The sequence below is a fragment of the Nicotiana tabacum genome, chromosome 23 (assembly GCF_000715075.1).
Source record: "Nicotiana tabacum cultivar K326 chromosome 23, ASM71507v2, whole genome shotgun sequence".
In the NCBI taxonomy this organism is placed as follows: domain Eukaryota; kingdom Viridiplantae; phylum Streptophyta; class Magnoliopsida; order Solanales; family Solanaceae; genus Nicotiana; species Nicotiana tabacum.
The window spans coordinates 77671735-77688730 of record NC_134102.1 but is presented as its reverse complement, the minus strand read 5'-3'; the positions used below and the strand labels follow the sequence as shown (position 1 = coordinate 77688730).

Genomic DNA, 16996 nt, shown 5'->3' with positions numbered 1-16996 from the left:
AAATTTAAAAAATTGGGTCCAGATTACCGACCAACGTTGGTCGGTAATCCAAAATTTTCTTGTCTGTCCAGCTGGGTCAATTCGTTGACCAATTTACCGACCAACGTTGGTCGGTATTTAGTTTTAAAAAAATATAATTTTTTTTTCCAGTTTCCGTCCAAGCTGGACGGTTTTTGGTCGCTTTTTTTGACCGACCAACGTTGGTCGAAAATATTTGGTCGATTTTTAGCAGATTTTTAGTAGTGAGAAGAAGAAGAAGACATGACACACATTATACTTACGAAATTATAGTAAACTTACGAAATTGTAGTAAAGTTGTAGTAAAATTGTAGAAAAATTATATTCTGTTGTTTATATATATATTTTTATTTAAATATTATATGAAAGTTGAACAATATTGTATAAAAATTATATTTAAGTTGTATGATATTGTAGTTGTATATAACTGGGTAGAAATAATGTATGAAAATTGTAGATAAGTTGTATAATATATAATTAGCTGTATGAAATTTATTTTTACTATGTATAAATGAGATACAAAATATAAAAAAGATATATTGTATAAAATTTGTAGTTAAGTGGTATGGTATTGTAGTTGTATATAACTGGATAGAAATAATGTATGAAAGTTGTAGATAAGTTTTATAATATATAATTAGTTGTATGAAATTTATTTTTACTATGTATAAATGAGATATAAAATATACAAAAGACATATTGTATAAAATTTATATAAAAATTGTATTTAAGTGGTATGATATTGTAGTTGTATATAATTGGATAGAAAAAATGTACGAAAGTTGTAGATAAGTTGTATATAAGTTGTACAATATATAATTATTATGTATATATATTATACTTTTATGCTTTTATTTTTTCCATTAACTTCAACCAATTATTGTCCAAATGCCTAGTAATGTGTATTTCAGGTATTGGATGGGCAGAAGGTGGTTCCATCGAGGTCCAAGGAGTTGGGTTTTCCATTCAAATACCGATATATCAAAGACGATGTGAAAGCAATCATGTCATGACTCATGAGACCATCAATCATCAACTAATTTTCTATACATCTTGAAGTTGTCAACTTCATAGGGTCCAAAAGAGTATTAAGCTAATGCATTTCAATGGCGTGAGAGAAAAAAGAAGAAACAAATAAATGTTCTCTTCTTTGTCTAGGCGTAATACTTTTTTCTCATTTTTATTCAATTTGTAAATATCAAGCCTATTTGAAAAGTATGTGCACCTTCATACTTGTCAACGCAAGTCCTCCATGCGTATTATAAATTGAGTCATTTATAATTAACTGTTCAAGAACTTTAGGGCGAATTCATTGTGGAAGTTGCAGATAAGGCACAATTGAATTCGAATTTTCAACTCAAGCTATATACATCAGTTGAGATCTGAGAGATTAGATTCTCTAAATCCCTAAATATAAGTTCAATATGGAGAGAAGAGGGGAGAGAGGAGAGAAAACAGGAAAAAAATGTAACTAAATCTCTTGATTGAAGGTACAAATAATGGATTTGGAGCCTTTTAAGGTGGATTGTTATATTTTGTAACTAAAATGTATTTAGGTCGGGTAAATACCAAAACATGGACATTTTTCGTAATAAGATTTCAAATAATGTATAGGAATGAAAAAATCCCTAAAACAACTCCTTTAGGCCCTAGTTTTGAGGGGGGCCTATTTTTTGTTACACCTAATAGACTATATATAAGTTTTAAAAAAAGTTATATGAAATGAAAATGTTTGATTTCTTACTTTAACAAACACAGAGAAGAAGGATTTGCAATTGTTATGATTTCTACTAAGGAAATTGCATTTGAAATGAATATTGAATCCGAATTTCTAAGAAACGTGTGATATATAGGAGGAACCATTTGATGAGAATGTTGAAAATGAAATCTCAAATCTCTCGAAAAGTTTTTTAGAGTTGATTACTTCTATACATAGTAGACAAGGCTATTTTTTACTTCATAATAGATTTGAACAATTCGAGTCATATTAAAATATTTTGGTTCACTATTTAGCGATAAAAACCTGAGATCACTAGATGATGAAAATTTTAAAAATATTGCCTTAATCTTGAATGTTCCTTAAAGCATAATAATCAATCCGATATTGATGATTTAGATTTATTTTCTGAATTAAAAGTGTTAAGAAAAATAGTACAATTAGAAGATAACAATTTATTTGATATACTCAATCAAATAAGAAGATTTGATTCTTTTTCAAATGTCTATATTGCTTATAGAATAATGTTAATAACTCATGTTACCATTGCTTAAGCGGAAAGAAATTTTTCAAAATTAAAATTGATAAAATCTTACCTAAAATCAACAATGTCTCATGAGAGGTTAAATGGATTAGTTATATTGTCAATTGGAAAAGACTTATTAGGAGAAATTGATTATAAAATAATTATTAATAACTTTGCATCTAAAAAAGTTTTAAAAAATAGACTTTAAATAATAATAATAAAAAAGTTAAGGCTCCTCATAAAGTTTGGCTTTAGGCCACAAAATTCATTGGGCCGCCCCTGAATTAGGTTTCCATATACGTTTGTCTGCACATAAAGGAAAACAAAAATGTTGAGTAGATTCAAATAGGAGAAATGAAGTTGGAGGATTTCAGAACCTGTTTAGTTGGAATCATTTCTGATGTGCTTTTTAAAGAAAATTTGATTCAACAACCAATCTTTTGAAGTTCATCTGTTTATTAGCGCTAAAAATTAATTTACTTGTATAAAAACGAAATACTAATAATTGATCTAATCAGAAAGAAAAATTGAAGTTATACCAACCAAGCAGGTCCAAAGTAAAAGAGCGGAACCCAAATTTTGTTTGTACTATTAGGTAGCCTTGAGGTTCCGCTTATGTTTATTCAATTTCCAAATGGTATGTTAGGATCCTTTTGAAAGTAAATTATAGAAACTGGATTTTGGCATGACAATTCGAACCTTTCCCTCATCAAACCAACTCTTGAGTTTCTACTTTGTTGTTCTCTGTCTAATTAAAATTGAGAGCAGCAGGCCAATGAGGTCTATATAAAATGCGATAAACAAACATATTTCGATATTTATGTGTGTGTAGTATTATCACTTCTCTTCGAAAAACGAAGTGAGAGAATGGAAAGTAGTACTTATGTGAAATTTTTTGCCATATGTTTACGAATTTTAATTCCTCTTGCAATTGATGGATTTTTTCGAGCACGGTCTAAAGATTATTTTTTAGCAATTGAAAATCCTATGACAAAACGTTAGACTACGATCTAGAATTTTATAAGTATTTGCAAATTTAGATCACTGTCTAATATTTTGTGAGAAAACTGAAAACTATACGAGTAAATATTAGACCCGAATCTAACAATGTCCAAAAATGGTATACCAAGGGCTATGTTTGCAGTACTAAAATTTAAACAATGGCTTAAAAAGGGGACATTTGTGTAAATGTTATTGGTCTGCGAGATGAAATTCTGAACCCGATAGACCAAAGCCCTTAAAACTGGATATGGACTCCGATAAACATGGATCGGTATTTGGGCTTCATTGAAACCTAAACTGAAACATAAGAAACCATAACGGCTCCTAAAAATCTTAAAATCTTCAAAACAAAACCAATGTTGAAAAGCTCAATCTTCTTGCTTCCTCGTTTTCCATTATCTTCTCCATCTCACAGGTATGTTATATCTGTCACCCCTGAATCTTTTACACATCTCTCTTCCTTGTTCTTACATGTGAAGTTTCATTGAAATGGAAGATAACTAACTACAGCTCAAATGGTTGAATACATTATTGGGTGTCACCTGTTTGATGATTTGCGTCACTGACCAAAAGATGATACTCCATTTTGTTTCGGATACATCAATAATTTGCTTCTGCTTTCAAAAGGTTTAGATTCCTAGCTTCTGCTGATAGGGATAAAATGCCCATTTTATTTGTTAAGGAGGGAAATGAAAAGATAAGAGAACGAAAACAAAAAGATATCTCTTCCTTTAGTAATCTTAATTATTTCACATCCACGAGATATAAAATAAATTTTGGTTTCCAACTATATTCATTGACAGGTCAATTTAGGTGCAGCTCATTTTAAACCGGCCAAATTGTAGCCCACATTGATCGATAAGAAAACTGTGTATCTACCTACATTTTCACACACTTTTTCAACGGGTATGAATTGGGCGGGTTGGGTTATGATGCATTTTTAATCCAAATTGACACAATCATTTTGGCACTAGTAAACTTTGGGTGAGTTGCGTATGGCCCATATATTTACTCAACCCATTTTGACATGCCCAAATTTAGTCCTACCCACCCATTGGCACCCTGATAAAAAGAAACAAATGGTAGGGCGAGTTCTAAAAACAACAAAGCAGGTTCATATTGTTATGGAGCATAGAATCATAAATTTTAGTGCATTCTTACTAACAAAAAGAAAATCTTGTTGCATTTCTCAAAAGTATTTGAACATTTTAAATCCCCTAAGCTTGGCTCCTTTTGCAAGCTACACACCTAAACTATAGGTGTTTGTATAGTTGTATTACCTGTCTGAACTACCTTTTTTCATATCTTTTACCACCCTGAACCAAAATCTGGTGGGAAGTGATAATCACACCAGCCATGTTGATTTTTTAAGCACGTGGCATTTTCTTGAAACTAAATATTTTTCTTTTTAAACTTGTGCATTTTTAAGACCACTTTTTTCGGCCAGATATGTAGAACGCGTGGTTGGAACTCTATTTATTTCAGCGTACCCGAAGTTCTAAATTTTAAACACGTGACATTTTTCTTACACTTGAATAAATATTTTCTGTTTAAACTCGCGTACTTTTTGGAACCCATTTTTTCCTGCCAGATCTATAACAAGCTTGCTGGAATTTCATTTTTCCAACGTAGCTACAGTTTTAAATGTTAAACACACTTTTTTTGTTTTAAATTAAATAACTTTTTCTGTTTAACTCGTGCATTTTTAGGAATCAATTTTTTCTGGGTATGGCTATTTGGCACTATTCTATTTCTTTTCGGTCAGACCAGCCAGCATTCTAAGCCCCCCCCCCCCCCCCCACACACACACACACACAAGAAAACAATGCGAGAAATAAAGAAGAAGAATATATTACACCGCTAGAACAAATAGTCATTGTATGTGGCAATTAGTTGTTGGAAGAGAAAGCCACATATAAGCTGTTTTCACCTTTTTTTTTGGCTCCCACGCTCTGCACAGGAGTTGACACCACTCTTTATGTCACTAGGCACTCTAGGGTGGTTGTAACTTGTAAGCGGAGCCCAAATAGGGGGTTCGTATGTATCATCTCCTTTTAAGATTGATTAAAGACTTCATTTTTTTTTTTTTTTTTTTTGGTTTGTGCTATCTTCAGAACAATTTGTTTCACCAAAATGAGCACAGCACCTGGACCTTTGTCTCCAAAATTTATTCCTGTTGAAACAAGTGAAATTATTTCAGTAAGTAAATCAGATGGTAAGTAAATTATTTTAACTTTCTTTTTCGTGCTTGTATGCTTTTGTAATACATCTGGATTTAGTGTTGTACTCTTTGTCTTTTGTTGCAGGTTTTAGGTTCAGTTTTGTATCCTATAACATTTTGGCTCAGGTAATCAGACTTACGTGTTCAAATTACTTGAAGCGATTCACTTTTATTCTTTTTATAAAGTACACGCAGGTAATATTTCAGTTATGGAAGTTAAGTGCTGCTTTCTTAAATTATTTAGCATCCTTATGGTTAATACACTATAAAATACTTTTGACTTTGAAAACCAAGTGAACAGAGTATTTATTCATCAACCAAATTAATCTTGTGAGTCTATTCTTGTGAAATTTGTGAACATAGCTCAGAGAGTGATCTGATCCAAACAAAAAGAATTTGAGGCCTTCCTCCGCTCGCGTGTGGTTGGACCATAATATTAAGTAGAGCATACATATCTGGTAGGATGGATGCACACATTTGATGTTAATTAATCAAGTATACTGACATCCTTGGTATGTCTTGATTTGTATTTTGAACTATAGTGCGAAATTCAAGTGATATTATCTCATACCTCGACACTTGTATTCTGAAATGCTAGTCTGTTTTAGTTGTTCTTACGGATTCAAGTCATTTAACCTGTTGGCCTGTATGGATTCTGTTTGCCAATGTTTCATGCTATTGCGTTTTTTAAATCGTAGGCATATGTAAAGAGTGCTCTGTTTCCACACTCCCCAGCGCCTTGTCTCAAGTACGTCATCTATATCCAAGTTTTCCTTTTTGCATTTCCTATTCACAGTCTATTGGATATTGTTTCGCTTCTCCCATGGAAACTCCAATGTGATTGATGTCATGTTAGAGTGGACCCAAATTGACTTGTTTATAGTGCATTCCTCTACGAAAAATAGCTAAAACTCCGATCTGATTGCTTCATGTTGCATTACATTATTATATTCCTAGCCTTCAAGCAGAGGCGGATGCAACATTGCTGCACCATGTTCATTTGAACCTAGTACTTTCGACGCGGAGCATAAATTTATGCATAAAAATTCACTAAAATTATAATAAATAGTAAATTTGAACCCATAATTTTAGAAATACAATGGTTTTGGTTCTAAGAATCTTAAAGGTTGAACACATATAACTCAACTCCTGGATTCTCCTATGCCTTCAAGACTATCCGAGAAAGGCTTCGAGACTTGGAGTCAAGAGCATATGACTTGTATTGGATTTCAGTAATTCTCTAAGCTAGTCTCAATTGAAAGATACATAGTTGTTTAAGTCAATTTTACTTGTTTGCTCTTCTACTATTCGAAGAACATCTAATGTAAAATTTCTTTTAAAAGCATTGTAACTTGAAGTCATGTTGACAATGATTCAATAAGCTTCGGTTGAGACAAAGTTTTAAACTTCTTTCTTTTACTAAAAATTTCTGAATCAACATATCTTATGTGCTTGTGTCAGGTGGAAAGCCCGTTCACAGGCAATACTGACAGTTCTCAAGAGCCTCGGGGCCGATTTCCTTTGCTTACAGGTTTTAATTGTTTGATAATTAAGATTGAGCAACATCTGTTCATCCATTTTCCTTCTCCCAACAACTTCTAATTTCTTCTAGGTTATCTTTTAATCAATTGTTTTATGTGCCAGGAATTGGATGAATATGATAGCTTCTATAAAAGAAATATAGAGAGTGTTGGTTATTCAAGTATCTACGCCCAAAGAAGTGGGCAGAAGCGTGACGGATGCGGGATCTTTTATAAGCAGGATTGGTGATCTAAGCTCTCTTTTCTTAACCTCTATAATTAAAAGAAATGCTAAGCTAAGCGATGAGATGATTTGCATTATTTGAGGAGACTTGCTGGTCATATTATAAACCATTGTTTTTGACAGTTCCATGACATGATCATGCACTGCTTTCCAGCTAAGAAAATAAGCTGATTAGGTATATGTTCTTTTAAATAAAGCTTTGATGTTATATCCTGGAAACTTCAAGGGAGCCAATATATGAGTAATACTGCAAATAACTACATTTTATTTCACGTCATTTCCTCTTACTCCCACCACCCCAATAGCTTAAGTTACTCCCTAGTCTGTATCATGCTAAAGCTATATCGTAGCATCAGTTAAGGACTGAGGAAGTTCTATATCAGAAGTTCTTATGGTTTGGATGGATATGCTTCTATAACTTCTTCAGGGAGAATAAAATATTTCTGTAAAACTCATTTTATCTGAAATTCTATGCTATTCTAATAGTGCAGAGTTGGTCATTGAAGAGAAGATAGACTACAATGATCTTGTACCCTCAATTCAAGATGATACTGCTTCTGTGGATAAAGAGGCAAATTTACCTGCTGGTGGAAGTAAAAAGTTAGAGTCAAAAGGTGGTATTCCCTTGCTTTTGCTCACCTCGTGTTTGTCTTTACACGTTTGGAGCATGCTCTGGTAAAACATTGTCACAAAACATGTCTTTACACTGTAAACTGCTAAAATAAAATCTCTGTCCAACGTCATTCTAATGAAATTGCAAATTAAAGCGATTCCTCTTCTTCCTATCTCTTTTTGTCTTTTTTCTTTTGGGGGTGGATGTGGGCTGGTTTAGTACTGCAGTTATAGCTATTTGCCTTCAAACAATTGATGTATGTTTAACTTTCATGCCTAAGGCTTTTTATCATAATAAAAGAGGCGGAAAGAATTTGAATTGCCTAGTTGCAATAAGATCCAAAGATTCTTGTACAATTATAATTAAAAGTTTTCTATTTATGGAACCGGGTCTCTTGATTCTTGAAAAGCTGAAATAGTACTTATTACCTTCAGAAACTCAATAATGGAATACCGTTGGAACTTGAAAGTTGACCTGTCATTGTTTGTGTTGAATTGTGTAACCATCTCATCTAAAAGCTTAAGCTGTTAGAGAGAACACACTTTTATTTATTTAATTATGTCTTCAACACGCCCCTTCGCGTGCGGGCTTGATTCTTTTTTTATGAGCCAGGCATGTGGAAATTCTTTTTCATATTGGGTGGCGGTGAGACTCGAACTCAGGACCTCTGCCTGCTCTAATACCACGTTGAAATGTGTGACTATCTCATCTAAAAGCTTAAGCTGTTAGAGAACACACTTTTATTTATTTAATTATGTCTTCAACAGTCTGCCTCTAATTTAATGTAGCGACTCAATCTCTATCAACTAATAGAAACTTCATAGCAAGCTCTGATGTATCATGTAACTTGTTATCAGAGCAATATAAGTGAGGCTTTCATATCCTATTCAGAAACCTTGATTGGCATTTGCATCCATTTTTATCTTCTTTCTTAATTGTTAAAATAATTAAAACCTTTTGTGTTTGATCATACGTTAAAGTAAGTTTTGGTAGCAACAGGCGATTTGTGACGGAAGAGTCATATTTATGTTTGACTTGAGGGTTTTGTAAGGAAAGATGCCCATGGTAAAAGAAGCATCCATGGCTGAAACCAGCACCAATAGTGTGTGATTTGGTTTTTGGAATGGCCAAATTCTGGTGCATTGTGTAGCATGGGGATCTTGCTAGTTGCCACGGCAAATTATCTAGTTACTAGCAATTGTAGATTCTGAGTATCTGTTGCATGGATAGCCTTTTCCATCCTAATGTGCCCCTGCGTCATATTTTTTCAACTCTCGGCAGTATGAAGAATCAATATTGGACCTAAAGCAGCAGTGCATTTTCGAATAGGCTCTGAAGGAAACTTCATAGTCAAACAGAATCAGCTCTTTCAAAATCAAATGACTTGAAATTTTGAAACTTAAAAGGGGGAGTTTTTTACACATCTCATTTTAGAGAGGTGAATATTGGACCTAAAGCAGCAGTGCATTTTCGAATAGGCTCTGAAGGAAACTTCATAGTCAAACAGAATCAGCTCTTTCAAAATCAAATGACTTGAAATTTTGAAACTTAAAAGGGTTTTTTTTTTACACATCTCATTTTAGAGAGGTGAATAAGGTGTTGTGAGGTGATAGGGAACGGATTCATCGTTGCTCCTCAATGCACAAATTTGGTGGGAATGGGTGCTTTAAGCTTCATAATCCAATAACCTTTGTAACTGTGATCTTTCTCATTCCAATTTCAGATGTCAGTTTGAAAAACAGTCGAGCAGATCGTGGAGACCTAAATGATCCTCGTGTTAGATTAAAACGTGACTGTGTGGGTATTATGGCTGCCTTCAGGCTGAAGGATCCTTGTCAGCTTATCATTGTCTCCAACACTCACATTTACTGGTATGCCCATTATCCAATCTTTTGGTATTGCAGCACGTTTACTTGGATTTGTGGAAACTGGATTTTTAATTTCTTAACTTTATACACTGTTAGCATATATTAATGATACTACAGGGATCCAGAATTGGCCGATGTCAAACTTGCACAAGCTAGATACTTGCTTTCACGCTTGGCTCAATTCAAGTTACTAGTATCAGACAAATTTGATTGCTCGCCTTCTATGGTTGTTGCCGGTGATTTCAACTCCACTCCTGGGGATCAGGTCAGCTAGTCTACCGTTTTCCTTTCGAAAACATTTGGTCCTTTCGCATTTTTATTGAACGACACTGACTTACTCTATATAAGCTGCATTCATTTTATTTGATTTCCTCATATCTTTTTAGTAGGGATTCTTTTTCCAGTTAAGAAAATTGACCTTGAGCCTAACTCAATCTCAAAAGTTAACTCTTGAGGTGAGGATTATCCAACGTCAATGTGGAGACAACAATGAATTTCCTCACTCAATTTGGGACACTCTAACACCCTCCTTATGCATAGACATACTGGAGAGTGGACAACATACCATAACATTAAGAAACAAAATATGATAGATGGGTTTGGCTCTGCTACCATGTAAAGAAAAATAGATCTTGGGCCAAAGTCAACTCCAAAAACTAACTCATGAGATGAGGATTCCAAGAACCGTATAAGGAGACAACAACCCACTGTCAACCAGTGTTGTAAAGAGCGTGAAGCGAGGAAAGTCGACAAGCCCCTGTTCGCTTAAAGCGTGAAGTGAGAAGCGAAGAGCTCGCTTTTTTGAAGTGAAGCAGAATTTTTAAAAAAATATTAAAATAAATATTGAAACAAAAAAAAAGGCAGTAAGAACTAAGAAGAACTGAAACAAAAAAGAAGGCAGTAAGTAAGAAAAATATTGGGCAGCATTTCGCTGCAATTTAAGACTGAAACAGTGAAAGAAGAAGAGGAGAATGAGAAAAGAACTGAAGGAAAAATAAAAAAATTTGGCAGCATTTCCCTGCTATTTTGAGGCTGAAACAGTGAAAGAAAATGAAAAAGAAGAAGAAGAAGAAGAAGAAGAAGAAGAAGAAGAAGAAGAAGAAGAAGAAGAAGAAGAAGGAGAAGGAGGAAAAAGAAATCACATACCTGGGCTTGAACTTAATGAAATTGAACTTGAAAAGTGCTGAAAAAGGGAACTCTGGTCGTTGTTTTTCTCTGCTGCTAGATGATGTTTTGAAAAAAGACAGTTTTTTTATTTAATTAACGTTGGCAGCCACTTAATATAATGAAGTGCTTGCTACTGTCGCCTCTTGCTTTAGTCGCGCTTCTCGCTTTTTTGGCAGAAGCGCACTTCATATCACCTGCTACGCTTCACAACACAGAAGCGACCATGTGCCCGCCTCGCTTCGCGCTTTAAGCGCTGAAGCGAGCGCTTTTCACAACACTACTGTCAACCAATGTGAGAATTCGTATTACAGTTTGTCTAGCTTCTGGCTCTCCAGACTTCATAAATGATTGAGATGTCCTAAACTTATCCAACTTTCAAAAGTTGGTACCTAGTTTGTCTAACTTGTCTACATTAGACTATTAGTCAGTAGTCATGTCAACTTGGAATACACACGCGAACTACTTTCTCTTGTCGTCTTGATATTCGAGCAGAGTCTCATTTTTGGTTTACTTTGATGTTTGGTGTCCAAGTAGAGTCACTTCAACTTTTGGATTCAGTATTTGTTATTTTCATTGACGATTATTCAAGGTGTACCTGGATTTTTTTGATGAAAAATATTGTTCTGAGTTGTTTTTGCCGAAAGTGAAAGCAATTGGTGTCTCATGTAAATTGGTTTTGGTTCTTGCTGTTTCAGGTATATCAGTACCTTATTTCAGGTTCCTCACTAGTGGGGACTCTGCCAGAGAGCTCAGATGATATGCCGGTTTCATTGTGCAGTGTATATGCAAGCACTAAGGGAGAACCACACTTCACGAACTGCACTCCTGGATTTACTGGAACTCTAGATTACATACTATTCTCTCCTTCAGGGGATATCAAACCAGTCAGCTACCTCGAACTTCCAGAGCCTGAAGCCTCAGATGTACAAGGTGGTCTACCAAATTATTATCATCCTAGCGATCATCTTCCAATTGGTGCTGAATTTGAAATAGTTCAATAGATTTGTGGTTATAATCCTCTGTAGCCGTCTACTGATTTTTTTTTATTTTTTACTTTATTTATTGTTTTTATTATTATTTTATGGATTGTCTGGTCTCTTTATCTTGCAGTCAAGATTGAGGTGGTCAAAGAGTTATCTTAACGTGCAATTGATTTGTTAGATTTTCTGATACTTGGGGTCGGACCTTATCAACTATCTTCAATGTGCTAAGGCTGGAATCGCTCTTCATTAGTGCGTTGAGAATGACGTTTTGGTAGTGACTAAAATGAGAAGCAAAGTACGTTTAGTTTATTGCTTTGTGGACTGTTGGTGCGTTCTTACAGGACTGACGTGTGCGAATTTTTACTTTATTTTTAAGAACTCATCATTAGTTATCCTTTTATAAAATTTCTTTTTAATTACACAGGGGAACCGATGACAGAGAAGGGAAAATGAGAATTTAACTCGTGTGTTAAGACTTTGACGGTACCACTAGAATTCTCCTATATAAGAAGTGTTCGTTGATATGCCTGCTTGAAAAGTAGGGACATATTGGTAATTATGAGTGAAAGAATTTTTCTGACTAGGTCCACGTTAGTTAGCTAGGGTAGTTACTCTGTTACATTTTTTGTGTGCAGACATTCTTACCCTTTGAAGGCCAACGTTCTGCTTTAATTTTGCTGGGACTACTGAATCTGTGGCCACGTTGGAGGATTTGCAGCCGTACCCTATATTTGTGCAACCTTTTAACATGTATCCTATTTTTAAAAATTATTGATTTGGTAGCCAGTTGACAAAAAATTCGTAATAATATGACAATTACACCTCTGATAGTATTAGCATTAGCATGCTACTTTGGAGATGACCTCATTCGCATTAGCATACTGTAAAACAAGCCATGATAAACGTAGCAACATGCTAACGTTTGGAGATGACGTTGTTTTACAGTACCAGGGGTTATTCATTAGCATGCGAGATGGTGTAAAACTTCAGTGTTGTTTTACATTGAAGCTAAAACTTCATGCTAATGAATTTTTATCCAAAACTTCAGTCTAAACATGCTGAAGTTATTTAGTTCATTTGCTAAAACTTTAGACTAAACATGCTGAAGTTATTTAGTTCATTTGCTAAAACTTCAATTTAAGCATGCTCAAGTTATTTAGTTCATTTACGAAAACTTCAGACTAAATATGCTTAAGTTTTTGTCTTGCAATATGTAATTTTCTAATGAGTTTTTGCTAATGCATGCTGAAGTTATTTAGTTCATTTGCTAAAACTTCAGACTAAACATGCTTAAGTTATTTAGTTCATTTGCTAAAATTTCATGCCAAAAACATGCTGAAGTGTTGTCCTGCAGTCTATATTTTTGTCAATAATCCTGAAGGGCAAAATAGTCTTTTTAAAATGCTTTTAACAAAAAAATAGGGTACGGATGCAAACGGAAAAATAAAACGGGTATAAGTTAAAAGGGGACGACCAAATAGGATGCCCCGTGCAATTTTTACGGCCACGTTGCTATATTTTGTCAGAGGGAATGACGTCCAAGAAGAGTACTAAGTGGGCTTTTGGACATAAGAATTATAAAATTCCAAAATAGGGGAAAATATTTTTCAACTGAAAATGATATTTTGAAATTTAGAATTGTGTTTGGACATGAATATAATTTTGGGTTGTTTTTGAAGTTTTGTGAGTGATTTGAGTGAAAATTTTAAAAAACAGCTTTTTGGAGTTTTTCAAATTTTCGAAAATTTTCAAAATGCATCTTCAAGTGAAAATTGAAAATTTTATGAACAAACGCTTATTAAAAAAAAGTGAAAAATTTCTTATATCGAAAGGGGCTCTAAAAAGTTCACAAACTTCCCTTGTCACACGTTCCAAGTCCTATAATCCCGCTGATTTCTCCATTTTACAGTTTACACATAACTTTATTGTAGCTCTTTAAACATTTGTTGTTGTGTTCTTAGTTGTTTTTAGTTTAACCTTTTCCATACAAATGTGACTATTTAGTTTACATCGTAGTAAATATGTTGTATTTAACTCATGTCATTATAGTAAATTTAAGATGTTCTAAATCATTGCTAGCCTTCAACCATGTTCAAATTTTATGTCTAAATAAAATGGTGCATCAGGCAAATAAAAAACACTTTTAAACGTAAAATAATTATTTTGTATATATATTCATGCTACTTCCAAAACTGTCCCACTATCAAACTGTATTAAAATTTTCAGGGACTAATTTTGTATATCAAAAACTACAATTATATATTGTGGTAATTGATTTTTCTATATTTCTCTAGGATTTATTCTATCATATACTACAACTATATTATTTGGTATTGAATATTTACTTGAAAATTAGTGCACAATAAAGTTATCGATGTTAACTTATTTCAACAAAAATTCTTTTTTTTTTCAAGAACCAAATCATTTTACAGGAAAAGATTTATTAAATTATTTTGTAATATCTTTTACTATGGTTAACTTGGTAACTTCAATTTTAAAAGCTCTTTAAATAGCAATTGTATCAAATACAATTTTGTTTACTAAAACACCTGCACAATATTTCCGAAGTAGTTTGGTTTAATCAAGTTGAAGAAAAATAATTTGCAAAAAACTATTTTTTTCTGATTATATTCTTTGTTTAATTTTTTTCATTGCAGAGTTAGATGTCATTTGAAAGTCTTTTTGTCTGTTTCAAATTTTTGAAAAGATTTCCAAACAAATCTGCCAATGAGATGTGAAGAATAAAGAAGGGAGAAAGTAAATAAAAATATAATAAATTAACGTTTACTTGGCAGTTAAATTTGTATTAACTAAGCTTATCTTTCTATCAAAATAAATATAAATAAGATAAATTAAGTGCACAAAAAAGGTATTAAGCGTCCATAGCTTGTAGCTACGCTCAAGTAAGCAAGACAAAGTTAATGGGAAAAAATAATGTTTCAAAATACCATTAAAATGAGAATGAATAGGAATGAACCTTGCAAGAGCAACAAATTGAAATAAGACTTTGTTAACATAATAATTAAATTATCTATCTAAAAAAGCGAGATAGAACGAAGAATGAGCAAGAAAATTCACAATACTAATTCAAGATTTTTTTTTAATTTTTAGAAATTTTAATTTAAAAAATAAAATAGGCTGTCTTAAAGAGGTTTGTGTTAATTTCCTCACTTTCTTGTATCCTATCTTTTCTAGATCTCGTCTTAAATAAAATGAGAATGAATAAGAATGAACCTTGAAAATATAGAATGCTGAAATTCTTTTAATATTTATCGAGCAACAAATTTAAATAAAACTTTGTCAACATAATAATTAAATTATCTATCTAAAAAAGCGAGACAGAACCAAGAATGAGCAAGAAAATCCACAATACTATTCAAGTTTTTTTTTTTTTTGAGAATATTTAATTTTAAAAATAAAATAAAATAAGCTGTCTTAAAGAGGTTTGTGTCAATTTCCTCACTTTTTTGTATCCTATCTTCTCTAGATCTTGTCTTAAGATGCCAACAAGTTGATAATATAAAAAAATATATATATCTGCTCCCATGATTATTTTTATTGCTCTAAAAACATTATATATAAAGCTCTTAGCTTTGTTAGTTGAATTTGAAATAAAAAATTTAAACAAGAAATAAATTCATAAGCGGAGGATAAATGAACTTCGACAGAATTATATTGTTGGGCCAGTGTGTAAGCACGGGCAAAAGTAATCTAGTACATTATAAGTCTCGACGTTAATGTTTTATTTTCAGTTTCACTTTTAACCTGAATGCATTGAACTTCCTCTAAATATAAAGTGCTATTTGCAGGAGTAAAAAAAAAACTACTAATTAGTAGTGAGGTCTAGATAGTTCGCCCTATGGGTGTCAAGGGGCCGGGCCAGGTTATTGGAAAAGGAGACCGACCGGTCTCCGTACCGGGCCAATTACCGGTTCTGTGCCTGGTCGGCAAAAATTTGAATCGGAACGGTTCCGGGCCTAAGGGCCCGAGCCGGTTTTTTTTGTTATTATGTATTTTGTATAACTATCGTAATTTATATTAAGATAAAGTAAAAATATAAAATATAAAAACAATCTTATAAACAGAGTGTTTGAATAAATTTCAAAGGCTTTAAAAGCCTTATATTTGAATATTTCATTAAGAATTTAAGATAATACAATGAAGATGGAAAAAGATTTAACTTATAATTTACAAGTTCTTTTTTTAATTCAAACTTGCAAATTAAAGTTTACATTTTACAACAACTAAATTAAAGAAAAAATAGTAAATTTAAATTTTAATTATTAAGTATAAATCAAGAACTTCAAAGGTTTTGCATTGCCTTAGTAAGTTCTTCATAATCAATATGAACTTCTTGTCCATCTTCTGGAGTGTTAAATTCAGATGGGTTACCATGTGTTAATATATCTCCAAGTTTCTTGTCTTTTGTTTTATCAACATCTTAACGTCCCTGATTTCTTCGTTCCGATCTGATCCAATCTCTGAAACATACTAAAACTTCCAAAGCATTGCTTCCCAATAAGTGACGGGTGTCTCCTAATTGTTGTCTTGCTTGACTAAATGCACTCTCTGATGCAACCGTTGAAATTGGCTCATTTAGCACGTCCCGAGCCACATCGGAAAGAAATGGAAATTGCTTTTCATTCTCATGCCACCATCTCAACAGTAAAAATTTCTTTGTGCAAGGCTCTATTTGCTTTTGCAAGTAGAATTGAAGTTCATCAATGTTCCTGCTACTGGTTTGGGTGGAAGGAAATGTAGATCAAATATTATAACCATCAAAGCCTTCATCTTCATCCATAGTGGCAGATGCAGTAGAAGTAGTACAATGCATAGTGAGATTAACATTGCCTACATTAATAGTAGCATCATCCATTATATTTGCATAATAATTATATAATTGTTGTAAATATATATATATATATATATATATATATATATATATATATATATATATATATATATATATATATATATATATATATATATATATATATATATATATATATATATATATATATATATATATATATATATATATATATATATATATATATATATATATATATATATATATATATATATATGGTCCAATCTCCATATAAGTATATAAAGCA

The 16996-nt window shown here is 32.7% G+C and overlaps 1 protein-coding gene across 3 annotated transcripts; it reads left to right on the top strand.

The window, feature by feature from the left end:
- The first annotated feature begins 3490 nt into the window (after nucleotides 1–3490).
- LOC107817633 (carbon catabolite repressor protein 4 homolog 4-like) lies at nucleotides 3491–12694 on the top strand. 3 transcript variants are annotated; one of them, XR_012706065.1, is made up of 13 exons: nucleotides 3491–3678; nucleotides 5378–5478; nucleotides 5570–5610; nucleotides 6183–6232; nucleotides 6946–7015; nucleotides 7129–7250; nucleotides 7735–7862; nucleotides 9585–9732; nucleotides 9847–9994; nucleotides 11592–11826; nucleotides 12007–12174; nucleotides 12304–12431; nucleotides 12515–12694. XR_012706065.1 is itself a non-coding variant. In XM_075246631.1 (11 exons), the coding sequence occupies exons 1-11, from the start codon at nucleotides 3620–3622 to the stop codon at nucleotides 12036–12038; spliced, it is 1134 nt and encodes a 377-aa protein (XP_075102732.1). In that variant the 5' UTR covers nucleotides 3491–3619; the 3' UTR covers nucleotides 12039–12226. The 3 variants fall into 3 exon arrangements, 2 of the variants coding, with proteins under 2 accessions (XP_075102732.1, XP_075102731.1); XM_075246631.1 differs by lacking the exons at nucleotides 12304–12431; nucleotides 12515–12694 and having other exon boundaries at nucleotides 12007–12226; XM_075246630.1 differs by lacking the exons at nucleotides 12007–12174; nucleotides 12304–12431; nucleotides 12515–12694 and having other exon boundaries at nucleotides 3494–3678; nucleotides 11592–11978.
- Nucleotides 12695–16996: the final 4302 nt, after the last annotated feature.

Excerpts from the sequence above, each read along its gene's own strand:
- LOC107817633 (XM_075246630.1), top strand. The coding sequence starts at position 3,620 with ATGTTGAAAAGCTCAATCTTCTTGCTTCCTCGTTTTCCATTATCTTCT. Across the intron at positions 3,679-5,377 it reads TTATCTTCTCCATCTCACAG|AACAATTTGTTTCACCAAAA; the intron begins GTATGTTATATC and ends TGCTATCTTCAG. Across the intron at positions 5,611-6,182 it reads CCTATAACATTTTGGCTCAG|GCATATGTAAAGAGTGCTCT; the intron begins GTAATCAGACTT and ends TTTAAATCGTAG.